Here is a 16,447-nt window from a genome sequence, read left to right as displayed (position 1 = left end):
TTTAAAGAGATTCGGGACTTACCACTTAAGCCACACAATAGTCTAGCCCCCTACAACTGATGACTGGGGACCAACGGAGATGTCTAACTCTCCAAGCAACAACGGTCGACTGGTTGAGTGTACTACCATCCTCTTCAAGGTAGTCTCGAGTTTGAATGAGTCATTGGGTGTTATTTAAATTTAAGCTTATAAATTAATTTCAAATGCTCTTAGCACATGAGCTCCCTAGCCCAACATCACTTAGGGAGATTTTACAACACAAGGTTATTTTTAACCCATTCAAACTATTCACAGTACAAACTTCATCTTTGGGTAACTTTGAGCATAGCCTCCTCAAGGCAATTAAGTGATTATGTGCATGTCTTTTTATTCATGAAAACATCATTTCTTTCTTTGGTCCTCAACAATCACTCGTGGGTTTCATCAAACACAAGCTCACTCACGCTATGTTCATGCTCATACCACATTTATTGTCATTATGCATACACCAATTTACATTCTCACACGCTTACATAAAAGTTGAATGAATAATTTTATTCATGACTATGCTCATTTAACAAAATCACACGTGCATTCCATTCTTTCTTAAGATCACGCCTCAAGATGCATAATATACATTTGAATATATGACACATGACTTCTTAACACACATGATTCATCATGAAGAACATTCAGTTAACATGCATAAAATATCGCAAATCATATCTTAACTATCACTTATCATGCGTAGTAATATAGAAAAACAATTAGGCATTAACACACATTATTTGGGAAACTCAGATTTCTATTTACCTGATTTTGAAAAAATGACTAAAAATCATATAAAATCGTTTTGGTCTTCAAAACTTAAATGGAGTTGCCCTAACTTGTCAGGAACAAACCACAAAAATTTCAGCCCAAAACTCATTCTTCATAAGTCCATGAAAATTCTGTAACCGACCTCTGTCCAAAAATTACATGACATTCTGTAACCTGTAAATTTTTTTTCTCAACTTGGGAAATTTCTTGGGATTTACTGTGAGCTCTTTTGACAAAACACTTTTGCTAGAGTTTTCAATTATGTTTTGGCTTCCACCCAAAAAATTGTATAATTTATTTTGAGTCATTTTGGACAGGTTTTCAAATTTTTCAAAACAACTGGTCGAAACACAGTCCTATAGACAGGACAAAAAATCTTTAATCTGTTGCAATGAACGTTTTGCTTTCAAAACTGAATCAAATGGAGCAAAACAAGATTTCAAAATCAAGCTTCGGATGTGTAAAACATTCTAATATTTTTATTTTTTGGATTTATATTTTAGGAGAAACAATTTTTTTTCTGAAACTGGTCAGATTAAAAATGAAAAAAAACATAACAGTGATTTGCAAAATTCATTATCCACTAATAATTAAGATCAAGAAATCCACTGGCTGCCCCCTATCAAAAAGGGGGGCTCTAGTGTACTGCCCTAAACATAGAACCACACTTATGGGGAACCGAACCACATTAATTCTTGTTCTCAGTTTTTTATGTGTTTTTTTTTTCTTGCTACCATAGCACACAATCTAAAAATTATGTTTATATATATATATATATATATATATATAGAGAGAGAGAGAGAGAGAGAGAGAGAGAGAGCTGAACATATTAGGTCACATTTCTCGTTCTGCCTTATAGGTTTTAAGTATTTTATGATAAATCTGAACCGGTAGATGTGTTTAGCATGCTCGATTTAGTGAGAATTGACTATTGGATCATGTTTTTTCGATGAAAAAATTATCTTTCTGAACCAGAAAGAAAAAACTGGTACCTTCATATCCATTAATTTTGGATCATCATAAAAACCTTGATACAGGTCAAATTTCGGAGATCCAAAAGCCGGTTCCCACTAAACAAAACGTATAGATCACATCTACAATGTTAGATGTGAGAAAAAAATACTTAAAACTATGATTTTTGAATTAGCCTAACAAGACCTAGGGGTTCTAAGGAATGCATATGAGTAATGCACTGATTCTACTCCACTTTCTCGTTCTACCCCCATTAGGCTCCTTCTAAAATCATAGTTTTTGGCATTTTTTCTGACATATAATACCATAAATGTCATCTATAGGTTTGGTTTAGTGGGAACCAGGTTTTGGATCACCAGAATCTGACCTGTATACCAGTTTTTTCAGTTATCCAAAATTAATGGATATGAAGGTATCAGTTTTTTTCTATATCATAAAAGTATATTTTTTGTCGAAAAAACATGATCTAAAAGCCATTCACACTAAATTGAGCATAAAATATTTCAAACTGTGAGGCCTAATGGAGCAGAACGAGAAAAGTAGGCCTAATATGTTCACTTGTCATATATATATATATATATATATATATATATATATATATATATATATATATATATATATATATAGACAGAGAGAGAGAGAGAGAGAGAGAGAGAGAGAGAGAGAGAGAGAGAGAGAGAGAGAGGTCTGTTGATGTAACTCTAAAGACACCAAACTTGACACATGCTTTTTTATCTCAATAAAAAAGGAAATTACCTCCTCTCTTTGTTACAACAATTTCATAAGCAAGAAAAAAGTAGACAACAGATATGATAGTTCCAATTCTTTATTATGTGAGCGAGACCTTTCTCTCAAAGGCACAGCCTCACTTTTCCTCCCTTGTCACATAAAAATGGAGGTACTACTCTGTCACTATTTCAGTCAAAAAAGGTCGACCATGCATGCACATGCCATCACTGGGCCCACAAAAACTCCTGCAACACCTAGTGCTTCTACTATGCGTTTCACATGCATCATTTTTTGTGCAAGTGGGCTCAGCTGTGCTGGAGCTCTGGTACTTACAAGCATCGTTGGACCTTTCACACTTGATAAGCTCATTTTGCACCATATCAACATCATCAATTTGAACCTTTATCTCTCCCTCTTCATGGTTGCTTGTGCCCATGCACTTGCTTGAGTGTGAATGTTCGCACGTGTAATGGTGGTTGCTCGCGCCAGGGAACTTCTCCTCATGCACATGCTCGCACGTGACAACATGGTCACTTGCATCCTTGCTCTTCTCTTGACATGCCTTCTCGCATGCGACAACATTGTTGCTTGTTCCCATGCAGTCGTTGGGATGTGGGTGTTCACACGTGACAATGTGTGGGGCTGAGTCGTGCTCCTGCATGGCACGTGTGACCGGATCCTTATGTGAATGGCAGTTGGTTAAGCAGCCATCGTGTCCTTGATCTAAGTGTCGGCTTGACCTAGTGGATGTGCCATCTAACTTGTTATCAAGTGTGATGTGCCCATTACAAGGGGAACAAGTCCTATGAATGTGAGACCCATGTGTTTTCTTTGAACACACTGACTTGTGCTCATGCTTGCCATGCTCACCACAAGGGGCACAAGCCTTGTGTGTGTGAGAACTATGTCCTTTCTTTGAGCACTTCCCCATGTGGTTGTGACCTCTCAACAGCAGCATGCTGTTAAGAATCACAAGCATACAAGTGCCTACATCTGCTAGAATAGCAGCCCATAGGCGGGGGTGGCCGGCGAATGCGAGACCGAGGATGGCGGCCTTGGTGGCGACAGACATCACTATGTTCTGGATGATCTTGAGGTGGGTTTCTCTGCCAAGTTTTATGGCAGTGGCAATCTTCCCTATGTCATTGGACATCAAAGTAACGTGCGAGGTCTCTGTGGCGATGGCGGAGCCGGAGACGCCCATCGCGATCCCGACTGTAGCACTTGCCAATGCTGGTGCATCGTTCATGCCATCTCCAACCATTACTGTTAGTCCTTGCTTCTTGAGATCCTCAATTATGCTAACCTTTTTTTCTGGCAGAAGCTCTGAATGAACAAAGTCTATGGAGTTTCCCAACTGCCCACAAAGAGTTAAGAAAGGAATCAATAATCCATTGTAATTATTATTACAGAGCATCATAAGGTGATATATAGTGTGCCCACTTAAGATGGGGATAATATTGACCATCCATTTATTTATGGACCCTATGGCTTCCCCTTGTTAAGTACAAAACCAAAAAACTGCTACTTGCTTTGTGACATCTTAAGCAGAGAGTACGTCTTAGGATCAAATCTAAAGAAGGCCAATAAAAGGACAAGAGAATGGGTACAAGGGAGACCTGTTCTTGCACATGCATGGCAGCTACATGGCTATCTCCTGTTAGCATTGCCGTCTTAATCCCCATTGATTTCAATTCTTGGATGACTTGCTTTGCTCCAGGCCGGCACCCATCACACACCCCAAAACATCCAGCCAGAATTCCATTCACCATTACATATCCCATTGTTACTCCCATTTTCTTCTCATCCTCCCCTTCATCTGAGAGAGAGAGAGATGTATGTTAATTATGATGCAATATAAAAAATGAAAAGCTAAACAATATCTAAAATAAAAAGAAAGATCAATTTTAAAAACTGAGACAAATACAATCCACATAGAGACACAACTCTAGCATCAAGAAGCTGGAAGTGGGTTGGAGAAGGGCACAAACTCCTTGTAGAGCTCACTTGCCAAGCCAAAAACCAACAACGAGTGTTCGTTCTGCTCATCTTGGATCATATACGCCCGTTACTAGTAATAAATATATTTACATATACTTTATAGAGGAATCTAGATGTTCGAAGTGTTTGGCTTATAAGCAATAAAGTTTCCATCGCTTACAACATTGGTTGCTTGTTCGGATCGTTACCAGCCCTATAAGATTTCCAAGGAATTTAGCAAAGCTAGGGATCCTGAATTGTGACTGTCTAGAAGGATAAACCACCTGATTGGTGCCCTTCGGCTGAGGCGTGATCCAGTGTTGGGGGCTTACACGTGGACACTGCAGTGGTCGTCCCCCCCCCCCCCCCCCCCCCCCCCCCACCCCCACCACACACACACACAAAAAAAAAAAATCCAAGTTATTGGAGGTCATGTCAACTAGAGCAAACAGGGCATTTTCAATTTTTTATTTTTATTTTTACTTGGAGAAACCACCCTCGGCACAAAGACCTACCCCCCCTGCTGGCTCAGCCTGCCATATACTTACGGTCACTGTCTTGTCAGCAGCATAAAACTCCTAGGGCTTACACCCCCCTCGACCCCAAGCTTCGGTGTAGGCAGGGGAGTGACGTCCATGGGATTTGAACCTAGGCTGACCGTGGAACTGTCTAGGCCCCATCCCACTACGCCAAACCCCATGGATCTAGGGCATTTTCAATTTTACACTTACCCATAACTTCACATCCAAGCTTGTGGGCCATCCTTCTGTTCCCAATGCAAATTTTATCTCCATCTATTTCCCCAGAAATTCCTTCTCCTGGAACTATATGAAAATCCTGCACAGTGTCTGAAGATGCTTCTATGTTATTCAATCTGCTGTAGTCAACGAGGGCAGATGCCATTGGATGGTTCGATTTGCTCTCCAAACTTGCAACCCTGGACAATTTTTTTTTCCAGTTTTTGTTAGGCTAAGTATAAAAATTAACATCAAGCTGTTACAATATAGGGTGTCATTTGAATCCACCATCTTGTCCATATGTAAGGGATAAACTGGGATATTACACGAAGCTAGATATATGTTATCCCAGATTACCCCTTTTTATCCTGATACCTCTGCATGTGCATCAACTAGGCATCCACTTTCTGGATAAGTGGCCTAAATCAATCAACAGTGTGTTTTCCTTTTTAACTTTTTTTTTTTTTCAGATCATGCAGGATAACCACACTTAAAAAGTCCAGGAAATTTTGAAGTCTAGGTTGCGGCATCCAAACATGCCCCCCCCATATATACTAATATATGCATATAAACATAGATTTATTCATACATACCAATACAGCAACTTCTGCCTAGTTGTAACATTGGAAGCCGTGTGGAAGTGCGATACAGCAAATTTGCCGCATGTTAATGTGCCGGTTTTGTCGAATGCCATAACCTTAACCCTTGCCAGCGACTCGAGGTGATCTCCACCTTTGATCAGGAGGCCGATCGATGCTGCTCGCCGAAGAGTGCATTCTGTAGCAACTGGTGTGGAGAGTACCAGGGCACAAGGACAGGCGCTGACAAGTACAACCAGGCTTAGGTACACCAAGTGGTGCAAGTTATGAACTCTCAGTATTGCTGGCACAACTGCTAAGGCAACTGATGCTATCACTACAACTGCAAAACAGGAGGGAAAGGACATCACTGGGGTTAATCATCTTCATTTTGCAACATGCATCATTTATACGCACTAATAATCTATGACACCCATAACTAGAAATTATGAAATGGCAAGTGTTCATTAAAGAATGAACACATAATTAAAAATGTTTTGAATTATGCATTTTAACTGATTGAAATGATCAAATTTCCCTTAAAAGCAATGACACTTTTGAAACCACATGATAATTTTTTAGGGTAAAAAAAGTAACTTTTACTTTTAATTCAATTTTGTAAAGTTCATTTTTTTACTTTTTTGAAAAAGGTATTTGACTTTTTATCTATCTACAAATTAAAAAAGAAAAACACACTTTGCCCAAAAAGGTGATTATGCATTTTCAAAACATGATATTGCTTTTAAGAATATTTTTGTTATTTCAATCAATTGAATACATCTAACATTAAACACAACTAGTTTATAAACCCTATATATATATATATATATGTCAACAAAAATAAATGAAATAAAATTTGTCTAAGAATATACAGTAGTTTTTCCTTAGCTTTTATCCAACAACACACACACCCTGCACAAACAACAAGACAAGCATACTTGGTGTATAGTATTTTGCAAACTCATCAACGATCCTCTGAGTCCTGGATCTGTTCTCGTGTGCCTCCTCCACCAGCTTTGCCATCTTCGCCACTGCAGAATCCTCTGCAAGTGCAGTGGTCTTCATATCGATATATCCTGCACCAAGATTTTTATACAAATTAGGCATGAGTGGCTGCAGATTGTTTAACAAGGACACGATACACGCCATTCTAGTACCAATTTTTCATTAGGAACAACATATAAGAAGACGTATCCCAAAGAATGAAGTAGAGTATCATTGTGACAGCCGCAGAGGACTCCCCACATGAAGTCCTCGGTTATACCCGGTTCTGAAAATCTCAACCTTAACCACGTCTAGATTTGGCTTTTGCCAGCAATATTGTAGCTTCAATCTGAAACATTTTTGCAACTAAAACGTAACTAAGGGCTGGATAATGTTGGATCTTGGTCCGGGTCATATGATGGTCAAACTGTGTCTGCTTCATTTTATCTGTCCAAAATGGTATGAAGAGAACAAGGACAGATCTCAGACAATTAATGCCACAGCTTTTGTTGTAACACACGCACATATACGGATGTGTTCCATATAGTCCTTGTGGCATGTAGGTTCAAGCCATCCAAGTGTCAATTTTGTTGTATACATATATAGGCTTTTTTTCTTAAATCTGAATACTTGGTTTTAAAGGGACTGTCTCTTGAATCATCCGATTGTGATGCTATTGGAGGCACCAAACTATCGAGTATAAATCACCTTCTTTTTATATATTTTGCTTTTTTTTTAGATTGGACCTTATAAATTTGATATACAAGGTTTGTTTAGTGCAAAATGAGTTTCGAATCATGTGATTGTGGCATGTATTCAAGTTTTTTAAGGCCTCAAAAAATTAATGGCTGCCAATGCACAAAAATTTCATGACTCAAAAAATCATATTTTTAAATCAAAATAACATGACTCAAGGTTTGATCCTTAGCAAAGAAACCATTTTGAACACATCTGAGTTGCCAGATTTAGTTGATAAAGCTTGAACCCTACGATTTTCAGCTCAATAATTTTGTGCCTTCAATTGCACCAAATATTAGCCTATATTAGGGCAACATTATGTTTAACTGCATACTTCTGAAAACTTTTCAGATAGGTGCTCGTCTTTTCAACAAGTTGCTTGTATGACAGCTTTTACTTTTTCTTATCACTTTACTACTCTGGTAGACACATCAAAACAACAGACTAGCCATTTATTTTCTTTAAATGATTGAATTCATTTGTTTGTAGTTGTAGTACATTTAAAGCCAAAGAAGTAACTTTAGCAACAAAAAGTAACATAGGGGTCAGTTAACCAATTTATTGAAGAGAGAGAAACATCCAAATGAAATATTATACCAATGGAAGGAAATATGCAAAATTGCTTTTTCAGAGGTTTTTTTTTTTCTAATTATGACCGTATAGATGTAATCTACGTTAGCATCTTTTTGGTCAGATTGGGATACTAACATTAAGCCATAGTCACTTGATATTAGGCAAAACCTTTGGTCAAATAGTGAAGTCCAAGGACATCCAAGGAGGTAGGAGTTACCATTAAGGTTCATTGTGCCAGCCCACACAAGCGAGCCAACACTCTTCTCAACTGGAAAGGACTCCCCTGTCAAGCTTTTCTCATCAACCTCACTCTTCCCATTGACGACGATCCCGTCAATCGGGATCACCTCGCCAGCCTTGACGATGACCACGGTGTTGAGCATGACTTGGTTGGGGTGAACGACCGAGCCGGTCTCTGCAATGGTGGCCTTCTGAGGCATCTCCTTCATGAGGTTTGACATCATGTCTCGTGCCTGCAAATTGGATTTGGAGGAACAGGGCCTGTGAACTTTGACACTTGCAATGGTGAGCTAAGGACTTGGAAGGCTTGAACCAAATTGAGTCATTGTGATCAATGTTATCAGTATCACTCCTGAATCGGCCATTTTTCAATAAATGCAAAAAATACTAAAATTTAATTTTTAGTATTATTTTAATGGTTTTAATACGTGCTATGTTAAGATTAACACATAATATTTTTTTATTATTTTCTGGCCGATAAGAACGATTCACTTGAGTATCGGGAGGATACAGCTGAATCGGTGGCCTAACATTTCGGGACCGACACCGATACAGACAACATTGATTGTGATGACCAACTCATGGGATTAGGTGCAGTTAGCCATAAGTGTTGCTTAGCCACCTAAGTTCATGAGAGCTTCTTTGGTTATGTTTGGAATCCATGAAAATTCATAACTCGAGGAATATTTTGGTTTCCTACTGCTATTAAGAAAAACTAAGTCAAACATACACTTGGTTGTCATTCAAAATAGATGAGTTTTTTTTTCTTTTTATATTTTACTAGTGATAGAAAATCTAGAGATCTAAGAAACTCATAATTTACTTTATCTAGAGCACACTTAAAATCCAAACTGGTGTCCTGCTTTCTGCTTGTTTGTTCCATTCCATATACAAATTTAGTCTCCTTTGTCTTCTTCTATGCAGCATAATGTGCATTGTATATTACAATTAAGAAAATATAACTGTGCCATCATCATCATAAAGGGGTCATAAAATCATTCAGTTGACCCTTGTTTAATAAAAAATTACCGAAATGATCTTGTTGTTGATTTGTTTAACAAAAGACTATAGGATGGCATAAGAATGTTGAAAAAAAAGGGATGACAAGCCGGACGCACAATCAAACAGTCCCTTAATTAGTTTTCCCTTGTTCTCACATTTTTATTTTCGTACTCGGTAAATGAAGACTAGCTTACCTTGTCGCTTGCCCTAGACTCCAGCCATTCAGCAAACGTGAAGAGAAATACAATCGTTCCTGCCTCTTGGTAGTCTCCCAATCCAATGGCTCCACCAACTGGTAAACAATTTAAGACCAACTCAATTCTTTAAGTAATGCTCTGCTTTTAACTATTGAAATTCAAATTATAACATAAAAGGTTTTAGAACTCTTAGGGGGCGTTTGATTGCATGGACAGGAATGTGTGTTACAATCCGGTATGGACACTGCTGGCTGGATGCAGAGGTGTCCTAGACAAGCTGAGTTTTTGTCTCAGGTGTTCTACTCTAATTTATTTTTCCTTGTTTTTTGATTTTTGTATCAGGTGTTGCAGTCTTGCAGACTCCACTGCTCCAGAGTGAGGGGTGGAACACTGCGGAACGCCGTGTTTCAGGCACCCCGAGGATCCACCATTTGCATTGGGAGCGTGGGACCTGGGCAGCAGCGACCTACAGACACGGCTGTCCGCGCAAGCAAACGCCCCCTTTAAGTTGGATTCCTTTTCCAACTAGAGATATGGTTTGACCATCAGCAGGGTCCAATTTCCATGGTTGTTACTGACTATTACTATATTGACTCTTTTTCTTCGACAGAGAAAGCTGGGGTTAAGCAGACCCCTACCAGTTATACAATCATATACCATTGGGATTCGAATTTGCAACGCCCCCAACACAAGGTGACATGCACTAACTGCTCCAGCCAGACAAGCGGAGCCCCCGTTGGTGCTATGTTCAGACTTGGTGCAAAGAGAAACTTTCCCTGTTGGCTTGTGGATGTCACCAGGTTGATGGGACGTCAGGATTTCGAAACTTAAGCCACCATTTAAGAAAGTAAAGAAATTACTAACCTGTTTGTTTCACAGGGGCTCGCCCATTGAGAAACAACCGGGCCCCTTAGGAGGCCCACATTTTCTCATGGAAAAATGTTTCCCCGGTGGGAGGGGGCTTTCATAAGAAAACCCCACATCCCATGAGGGTTCCACGGCAGGGCACTTGGGCTGACAGCTTTCCTGCTGGCCGTGCTTGTTTCACATCTTGCGGAAAACGGTCACTTTCATACAAACATGACCGCGATTCTCGCCAGAGACAAACAGGCCCTAAGACAAAGTTTTCCCAAAATTAACTGAGACTAAGCCAAGCTTAAGTGGACATGAGAGAGTGGAGGTTAGTTAGTAATTACCCGCAAACAACAACAGGATGTTAATGTCAAGCACTAGGCGTTGTACGGCAGCATAGCTTCTCAAGAGGACCGGTGGTAGTCCTACCACCACCGCAGCCAGAGCTAGCCACTGCAAAGGCTTGCAGAAGCTCTTGAAGAATGACAATATGAGGAGAATGCCCGAACCCACAGTGTACAAACTAGGCCAGTTTCTGCTGTTGAGACCAGATTTCCCACCGTAGTTGCGAATGCTGGCATCAAGCCTGGCCTGATTGAGTGCCTTGACTGATAGGATTCACAAAGATTAGCCCTAATACAGTAATCGTATAATAAGGATAATTAAGCAAATGTTTTATGTGCTAATATGTTAAATTCAATCATTTAAAGGACAAAACCACCCTGACACAGGATGTTATACTGGTCAAATCCAGTATCAGAGCAGTTAAATCATATCCGGATGCAGAATTCTACCAAGTGTTTTGAGTCAGATATCCAGATCCAGAACTGGACCCACTTATTGGAAGTCGAATCCAGTGTCAGGTCAACCTTGACAGTTGACACCACCTGTTTGCATCCTTCAGGGTGTTCAATATGTATATCCTAACGGTAACGCTAGGTTAGGAGGTTGTGGACAGTTTCAAATTTTCATTTTTTGATACTTTTTTAGAATATGACCTTACAGATGTGATCTACATGGCATGGTAAGAATCAGCTTTTGAAGCATCTACCCTGTGAGCAGGTTCTTATTATGATTCAAAATTCAATGGCTATGAATTTTTAAAATTTTAAAGCTCATAAAATCATGTTCATTCATCCAAAAAGCATGATCCAACAGTTGATTCCTAGAAAATGGATCGTGTTGAACACATCCATGGGGTATGATTCACCAAACATGACTTAAAATACACAATCAGTACTGTCCACACTTTATGGATCACTAGGAGAAACCAACTCCTCTATATAGTGATGAAAGCATGCTAAATGTGTAAGCCTTTGTGGCTTCACAAGGTTTGAAAAATCAACTGCTCAAAGTTTTTGTAAATCTTTGTGGCTTCAAATATCATTTTTTATCAAAAAGGCATGATCCAAGTTTCGATTCCTAGTAAATCGACTACATCTATGAAGCCAGAATTGTGAAAAAAAGACGGGAAACTCTGAAAACCTCATTTAGCATATCTATAATTCTATATATATATATATATATATATATATATATATATATATATATATATATATATAGTTAGAGAGAGAGAGAGAGAGAGAGAGAGAGAGAGAGAGAGAGAGAGAGAGAGAGAGAGAGAGAGAGAGAGAATACCAATCTGAGCTTGAGAGATTAGCAGGTTATTGTGCACAACAATAACCGTTTTCGTAGGAACGTTAACAGAGACCTTCTGAACACCATCAAGAGGATTTAGAATCCTCTCAATGAGTGGGATTTCCGAAGGGCAACATATTCCCAGCACCTCAAAATAGCTTTTCTGTAACTCCCCCTCCATTTCTCCTAAGCTGAAAAAGACCAAAACAGCAAAAAAAGAAAAGAAAAATGTTAGTTCAAGGCCACCGTCCCAAACTAATTAACCAGAAAAGCAATGTAGCTGAATGAGATAATTAATCATACATTAAAGGGCTTAGGGGAGTAATTAACTCCATAGCACAGAAAGAAACATATAAAATGAAATCACATGGAACTTAAAAAAAAAAGGCCAACTGGGGAAAGAAATATATCATAAAAACCCATTTCAAAAAAGGAAAAAACACAACAGAATAGAATTCAAGTATCCAAGGAAAAGAGAAAAAACTCTAAGCAGAGGAGTACTGCCGCTATCACTGGACTGGTCAATTCAGCAGCACTATCTTAACCAAGAGGGTGCACAGAAGGTAATTTCCCAGCTAGCCTACCCAATAAAAGAGAAAAAAAAAAGCACAATCATGCAAAAATCATTGAAACAAAAAGCACCAAAAGAGAATCCATCAAAACCAAAAGCTGCGTGCATTGAGAAAGGTACACTAATTGTAGTGCTGGAGAGGCCTGTAGCTAGTTGAGTGACATAATCAAAAGGCACTGAAATAAATAAATGAAGCTGCGAGAATGGGTGCAACTTTAACGGGCCTCTTCTTTTATATTAGGTCGACAAGATTGAGAAAGTGCTACAGTGGAATGAAGAACCCAAGTGATTTCATTCAGATTCCAGATCAAATGAACATGTTCTTCAGTAAATAGGCCAATAGTGTGATCCTAACAGTGACTTCAAACTAAAGGAATAAGTGAAAAGCAGTTTTAAGCCAATACCAGAGTATCCTTGCTTTATGAAAGGCAGCACCATACCTTCCCAAAGAAAACACTAGGTTTGCTTGGAACTACTGCATGCACCAATTTTAAAAATTGGCTTATTTGTCCTCACATACATGAAATATTCTACAATTTTATACCATTTTCAGAAAGGGGTCTATAGACAAATAAGAAGCAAGAACATGACTATTAGAGAAAGGAGCTGTGGGGCTTATTGTTTCCTCCATCTCTTGGGGCCTAACAGTTTTTGGTTGGCACCATTAGCTAGCCCAAGTTCATGGCTACCTGAAACCTTGCAGTGTTGGTAGTCATGGAGACCATGGAGTTCATGAACTTGTTCATGTTCCAAATGCAGTTACCTGTGGCAAAAGTCTCAATGGCCTGTCAATCCAGCCACTTATAAAGAACATCCCAAATATCTATCCTGGTTTTGGAAAAAGAGGGTGGATTTGAGTCATTGAGAGAAAAGTTTAGGGTGTTTTGGTAATCCAATATCTGCCCTAGGGGCCCCGGCTTTAACAGCGGTGTGCAGGGAAACGTGAAGTGCCTTTGGCGTGGTTTGTGTCCGTAACGGTCCTAAAGACTTGAGTGGCCATCTTTTTGCCGTTTCTTACCCGAATCTGCCCTTGTTCATTCAGACAAATGTCCAACTATTACCCTAACGTGCTCCAGTGAACCAACGATGTGAGAATCAGCTGGGAAGTGGAAAAATTGTATTGCACTCCATAACACGATATCTCAAATCATCCCACTTATCTGGATAAACAATGATCGGATCCAATTAGTGTCCATATCCAATCAAAACAGGTAAGATCCAATTGGATCAAGCGAGAGTGTCGGTGGATATCCGAGAGTGCCAACATCGGTGCCTACATGCTCCGAACCATCCCCGTGGCCGTGGGTATGAATAGCAAGCGGGACAGGCCGAGTGTTGTATATATCCTCTGTGGAGAAGGTTATCTTGGAGTTATTTGTGGCAGTCCATCTAAAAGATGGATGGCGAGGGTGGTCCTTATTAGTTAACACCGTCCGTCATTCAGATGAACAGCAGTGGTAGCTAGGCTCCCTGATGTCCATTCAACCCCTACAGTATCATTTGTGCTTGTTAGCTAAGTCATGGCACTTTCCACAAAACTGCTTCCCTCTTGGCCTTGAGTGATCCATACCATTTCTAAATTTCTGCAAGTTCCGTGGAATTGGTGGAGAAAAGCAATTCACCACCGTGAAACGCCACGCGACACAAACGCCGAATCGGCCGGAAATTTTAAATTCCGTGAATCCAAACCAATGTTATCAATATCAGTATCGGTCGATAGGGCAAAATTTTGATACGCTGCAAGCCTGAATGTGTTATTTTTTAATAAATATAAAAAATACTAAAAATATTTTTAATATTATGATTGACACATTGGTTTTTTGTTTTTTATTTTGCCCACTACAGAACGATTCACTTGAGTATTAGTATTGGCCGATACAGCTGAATTAGTGGCCAAACGATTCAGGGCCCGTTACTGACAACATTGATCCAAACACGTCCCAAAAGGGAATCCATACTCCCAACAACAAATCCCAGGCAGTTTAACTTTATGTCCATGTAAAAGATTTGCAGTGGGACACACTCTATCACCTGTCTGGTAGTGGGGAGGGCATCAGGCAGGTGGCACAACGTGACCCATATGGGGGCCATTACATCAACACTATCTGCAGCTAGGGACGGTACTACATTCCCATATCCCAACAGTCCCCTGTTTTTGAGGTGCTAGCTTTTTTCATTACCACCGCAGCACCAGCCATGCCTGGAACGGACGGCTGTTTTTTTTTTGTCACACGAGGAGGAGGGTGCCAGCTTAGTTCTCATCACCTCTACCAAAATAAACACACACAGGAATATATATATATATATATATATATATATAGAAAAATAAAAACCTACCCACTAAAAACATGTCAAACCTATATTTTTTTTCAAAATTTTGACCATGCAGATGTGTTCATTGATTTACTAAAATTCAACACTTGGATCATGAATATTGGATAGAAAAAATGGCATTTGGAGCCTCATAAATTTTATAAAAATTGTACACCATTGATTTTTGAAACTTATAAAAACCTATCTATGCCTCGAAATCAAATGTGCCAAGAATTGATTCCCTATATAAACAAGCACTGTATGGTCAAAATTTTGAAAAAAATATAAAAAATCTAATAAAACTTGTGGTGGGTAGGTTTGGCATGTTTTTAGTAGGTAAATTTTCATTCATGTATAGGAACCAACAAACTACGTTGGTTTGCACCAGAAGGCTCCTGTGTAACCCTTTTCCCTCCCACCATCACCACCGCTCCTTCCTATCATCCTATGTCTCCTCACCGCCCCTTCGTTCGCCTCCCCACCCTCCTCTTCCTCTGACCAACATCGACATCCATCATGTCTTTCCTGCCACCCCTTCCCCGGCCTCCACCACCACATTGTCGTTGGAGAAGACGGAGCGGCGGCGGAACTTGGGGGAAGGAGCAGGAAGCGGTGGGCTCGGGGGGGGGGGGGGGGGGCGTTGAGGGAGAAGCTCCACCACTTCTTCAGCATGTGCCTCATCAGGAGCTTGAGCGAAGGGCCATCGACATCTGATCATGAGGCCGTCCTGGAGCCCAGGTTTCTCCAGACCCAGATCGACGCGCTTGCCCCCGATGTAGATAGCGGCACAGCCGGATGGAGTCTGACGGGCACTGCTGCCGAGGGTGGGTTCAGAGATCAGCAGGTTGGATCCTGAGAAGCGGGGCAGGAAGCCCGCGGTAGATGCAGCTGAACCAAAGGAAGGGGAGGTTGTTCGACAACGGGGAGGCCATCCGGCGATAAAGGACAACGGGGAGGCAGAGGAAGGGGCAGTGGTGGGAGGAGAAAGAGGAAAGTAGGGAAGGAGAAAGAATGGTTACACGGGAGTCATCCGATCTAAAGATCGGACGGCTCTTGTTGATTCAAACTAGCAAACATATTTGAGCAGTTTACATATTCTAGTTTTCTTTTATATATATATATATATATATATATATATATATATATATATATATATATATATATATATATATATATATATAAAGAAAACACAAAAATATATTTGCTATAATCATTTGTATGTACAAAAGGCATAAAAGCTCATGGTGCAAGTTGTTTGACTCAATCGAAGTCCATAGTCTTCGATCACGCCTTTTTTTGATACATTATGACTGCCGGCTTTTGCATTGCCGGGCAATCATTCTCTGAGTCCAGCCATCCGAAAATTTTATCCAACTAAATAGACCATATAGAACACATTCTTGGGAGAATGCAAGAAAAAACAAAAAAATAAATAAAAAGAATGAGATTCGCTAAGTTGTTTGTACAAATAACCGTTTGTATTTACCAACGGGGGGGGGGGGGGGGGCTCCGCTTGCCTGGCAGCAGCAGCTAGTGCACGTCACC

At 39.9% G+C, this 16,447-nt stretch overlaps 1 protein-coding gene across 1 annotated transcript; it reads right to left on the bottom strand.

The window, feature by feature from the left end:
• Positions 1-2,486: 2,486 nt before the first annotated feature.
• On the bottom strand, positions 2,487-12,199 carry LOC149843350 (putative inactive cadmium/zinc-transporting ATPase HMA3). The gene is made up of 9 exons (XM_090001793.1): positions 12,019-12,199; positions 10,725-10,988; positions 9,526-9,623; positions 8,307-8,562; positions 6,733-6,870; positions 5,810-6,137; positions 5,211-5,416; positions 4,119-4,318; positions 2,487-3,856 (listed from the first exon to the last, which is right to left on the bottom strand). Exons 1-9 carry the CDS (start codon positions 12,197-12,199, stop codon positions 2,672-2,674), a joined length of 2,856 nt encoding a protein of 951 aa, XP_089857919.1. The 3' UTR covers positions 2,487-2,671.
• Positions 12,200-16,447: the final 4,248 nt, after the last annotated feature.

This window comes from Nuphar pumila, chromosome 3 (genome assembly GCF_984573655.1).
Source record: "Nuphar pumila chromosome 3, dmNupPumi1.hap1.1, whole genome shotgun sequence".
In the NCBI taxonomy this organism is placed as follows: Eukaryota; Viridiplantae; Streptophyta; class Magnoliopsida; order Nymphaeales; family Nymphaeaceae; genus Nuphar; species Nuphar pumila.
The sequence above is the reverse complement of the archived record's forward strand: the minus strand, read 5'-3'. Positions and strand labels throughout refer to the sequence as shown.

What these genes read in the sequence shown, in the direction of transcription:
- LOC149843350 (XM_090001793.1), bottom strand. Translation starts at nt 12,199, where the DNA reads ATGGAGGGGGAGTTACAGAAAAGCTATTTTGAGGTGCTGGGAATATGT. An exon ending in AATCTCTCAAGCTCAGATTG is followed by an intron (nt 10,989 to 12,018) that starts GTATTCTCTCTC and finishes GAATCCTATCAG; the next exon opens with TCAAGGCACTCAATCAGGCC. An exon ending in TGCAAAATACTATACACCAA is followed by an intron (nt 6,138 to 6,732) that starts GTATGCTTGTCT and finishes CCTGTTTTGCAG; the next exon opens with TTGTAGTGATAGCATCAGTT.